The sequence below is a fragment of the Myotis myotis genome, unplaced genomic scaffold (assembly GCF_014108235.1).
Source record: "Myotis myotis isolate mMyoMyo1 unplaced genomic scaffold, mMyoMyo1.p scaffold_m19_p_3, whole genome shotgun sequence".
Taxonomy (NCBI): domain Eukaryota; kingdom Metazoa; phylum Chordata; class Mammalia; order Chiroptera; family Vespertilionidae; genus Myotis; species Myotis myotis.
Window position 1 is genome coordinate 69407483 of NW_023416335.1, and position 3914 is coordinate 69411396.

Below are 3914 nucleotides of genomic sequence, written 5' to 3' on the forward strand. Positions count from 1 at the left end.
GTAAACAAGAATCAGCCACACTGTGGTCAGTGCTATGAAGACGACAACCCTGACCAGCTGGGTGAGGAAGGTAGGAATGGATAGATCAGGGACATCCTCTCTAAGCAGGTGACATCTGAACTGATGCCTAGAGCATGAGAATCAGTCAGACTTTTCCTTTGTATTTGTGCACGTGCATCTTACAGATTTTCATTTCTAATGAAGTAAATAGTAATATTTAAATCTTACATAAACAAAAAGCTCTTTGTGGGTTGTCTTTTTGTTTTTCCCAGAGTATAAGATGATGAGACCAAAAACTTAGAAAATCACTGTAGTTTATCCCCAGCCGTGTTTGGTCCGTTTCCTGAAATGACCTCATAAGGCACCATTGTGATGAAATTGCAAACCACATCCCAGCTGTCATTGGTCCATTTTTTGCTCTGACCTCACAAGGTGCCATTGTGAGGGAATTGCAAACCACGCCCCAGCCGTCATTGGTCCATTTCTTGTTCTGAACTCATAAGGCACCACTGTGATGGAATTTCAAACCACTCCTATATAAGACCCTGAGCAAGCGCAGGTTTTTGTCCGTTATAGCCCAGGAAGCTGATTTTGGTGACCTGTTGGACTTGGACTCCTTAGCCTGTTTTGGCTATTTTTCTTTTTCTTTTTGTTCTCTGATTTACGGTGCCATGTTTAATATCTGTTCATCCCATTCATCCCACAGGGAACACTACATCGGAGAGTATCTGCTCCTCAAAACCATCAAAAAGGGGCCGTCTTCGGAGGTGCGTTGGGCTCAGCACATACTAACCGGGGCACATGTGGTCGTAAAGGCTATTAGGCGGAAGGGCATATCTAGATTTTTTGAGGAAGTGCACTGCTTCAAAAGGGTGAGTCACCCCAACATAACCAAACTCTTTGAGGTGCTTGTCACCCCTGACAAGTATTTTTTAGTAATGGAGCACGTTGGGGGAGGAAACCTCCTAGAATACCTGGAGGAAAACGGCGCAATGGACGAGGGAGAAGCCCGCACCGTGTTCCGGCAGGTAGTATCCGCGGTCCAACACTGCCACCAGAAAGGCGTGATCCACAGGGACCTGACACCAGACAACATCCTCATAGAGGTTGATGACACTATCAAGTTATCCGACTTTCATTTTAGCACGCAGGTGAGAGAAGATACGCAGTACACCTTCTGTGGCTCCATAGATTATTCGGCCCCAGAAATTTTAAGGAGGAACATCTATGATGGCCGAAAAGCGGACGTGTGGAGTTTGGGGGTATTATTATACAAGATACTAACAGGGGTGACACCGTTTGCGGGGGACACATTGCCGAGGTGAAGAGTCAGATACTGAGTGGAACTACCAGGTACCAAGCTTTATGTCAGGGGGGGTTCAAAGACTTCTAAGAAAATTACTCACTGTAGACCCTAACAAGAGACCAACCATGGAAGATGTGATGAAAGACCCGTGGGTCAACAAGGGCCACAAGAAAATTCTGAAGCCATACAGGGAGCCGCCAAGGGGTGAGTTGGACCCGCAAATAATGAAAACGATGCTTAGCCTCGGCTGTATACCCGACTACATCCAAGAATCACTAGCACAAAGAAAATTCGATCATTTGATGGGCACATACCTGATCCTCAGAACGATGAAAACAAAGATGCCAGGCCGCAAAATCAGGGTAAAGCCTTTCCGTACCTCTTACACCAGTAGTTCCAGTACCACAGCCTCGAGCCAAGAGGGTGCTCGCCTATTTGACAAGAAGACCAAGAGCCTGAGGTTGAGGGTGACCACTACCCAACCCACCCTGGACACCATGACCACCACTGCCTCAGAGTCCAGCACAGATACCTCCATTAAAGACATCAGATATTCCGTTGAGATTGGCCGCAGCAGCGAGAGCAGCAGCAGCAGCAGCACCACCAGCAGCAGTGGGGGAGACGCCCATAGAAGCTCCCCGGCCTGGCAGGAGGTGGCTAGGAGGGCCTTCCAGTTTCTATTAAAGTTTGTGTGCTGTGGGTCATCTTCCAAGAAGGAAGATCACAAAAGGTCAAAAATCAGGACCACAGCCAACTTGAAGGTGAGGAGCTCCAGGAAGGCTGGTCAGTGGTATGGGAGATGAACCAGAGGTTGGAGGCAAACAGCTGAGGGTTGTGCTGGGCTGCATATCTGGCGCTTCGGCCAGACGGGGCGCGCTGTGCTGTCGTTCCTAAAATACATAGATAGGAAGGTACTGACATCAGGCCAGGCCTTGAGATATGGTCTCATGGCCCCTTCCCAGCATGTTGTACTCTCTGTTCCTAGTACACATAGCTAGGAAGGTACTGATACTGTACTGTGTCGGGAAGTAAGGTCTTATAACTTTGTGGTTTTTGCAAATAAAACACTGTAACTCCTGTAGTTGGCGCTGCAGTTCAGCCTTTGCTTTGGCAGGGGTGCTGTAACTGTAGTCACTGGCCAGCTTAATAAAGGCTCCTAAATCTTGACCTGAGTCCCTGGTGGTCGTCTCCGCAGGTCGCCCCATTACATTTGGAGGCTCCAGTGAGATCCACTCCAGCTGAGTTGCTGGTGGACAACCCTGCTGCCCCAGGCGAGGACACTCCAGTCTCCGTCCTGGACCACAGGGAGGCATAGTGTTTTCCTTCCAACACTACAATCCAAAAATGACGAGCCATCTGGACCTCCAGCGGGGAGGTAAGAATCTGGTATCTGTCTGTGGAATGTTCCCTTTAGGACTCAAAAGAGGGCTGGATGCAGTGGAACCTCGGAGTCCGACCACCGATGCAACGGCATTTGGGGGTCCTGGTTTGGGTAACCTTAGGTTGCATTTGTCTGGTTTGTTTTGTCTTTGTTCTTTGTTTGTGGGAGCGCATCTGTGGAAACTATAGCAAACTACAAGCTCCAGGTGCATGGCTGCTGTATGACCCCTAGATGTCTGTCCTCTGGTTTGTTATCAGCTACTAGCCGGGCAGTTGGTGAGCTCCTCCAGGCGGAACGGCGAGATGACAATGCCCCCGACTTCCTGCCGACGCTGCCTCAGGATGACTGCATGGTGGCCGGGCTGCCGCTGTTGCCCCCGCCCTGTCCGTATCGCTCTCACTGGGGCCATGACACCTCACCCAGGCCATCTTCATCATAGTATACATGGTCAGGTAGCTATGGCTGATTTAGTGGAGAATCATGTATAGACTTCCTGGTGATAAGCTGATACAATTTTTTCAGCATGATCAGTGTCAACCTTTTAGAGTTATTTCTCTTACTCCTATGGAGATACAATGACTGTTTTTACTGATGGCTCTGGAAAGACTGGTATAGGTGGAGTTTGCTGGTATGAGCATGAAAGCTGGAAAAAATTTATTACTAAAGGATATTCCAGCACCCAGTGAGCGTAGGTTGGAACTTTGATTTTAGCATTACAACACTTTCCCATTCTCCATTAAATATTATCAGTAACTCCCAATATGCAGTTCAACATGGTCAAAGAATTCCTAAGGCTGCTATTATTGGAGTAGAGGCATGACCTCTAGAGACAGACTGAATAGGGCAATCTATTCTTTAAATTTTTTGAATCAGCAGCATGAGGAGACAGCTGCTGAAAGGCACTATATTCCTCAAGAAAAGAAGCCTCACCCTAAAGTCTGGTATCGGGACCAGGAGTCCTCCTATGGAAGGGTCCGGTAGAGCTACTAACTTGGGGAAGAGGGTATGCTTATGTTTCTCTCCCTACAGGACCTTTGTGGCTGCCAGCAAAGCAGGTGAAGCCCTACCATGAAAGTTCCAGGCGCAGACAATTGTGACCGAGTTTGCAATTGGGAACTTTCAGGACCACACCCCAGTGGAGGCATCATCAGTTCTTGGGGTAGATTTAAAGGCTAAAACAAAGATCCCCAGGTCCTCCTATCACCTGGGGATCGTTGAAGATATTGG

General features: G+C 48.3%; 1 protein-coding gene across 1 annotated transcript; it reads left to right on the top strand.

The window, feature by feature from the left end:
- Positions 1 to 671: 671 nt before the first annotated feature.
- On the top strand, positions 672 to 2109 carry LOC118650438 (serine/threonine-protein kinase MARK2-like). Its single transcript, XM_036298903.1, is given in 3 exon segments — positions 672 to 1308; positions 1311 to 1343; positions 1346 to 2109. Coding segments are annotated over 3 exon segments (1434 nt in total).
- The last annotated feature ends 1805 nt before the right edge of the window (positions 2110 to 3914 follow it).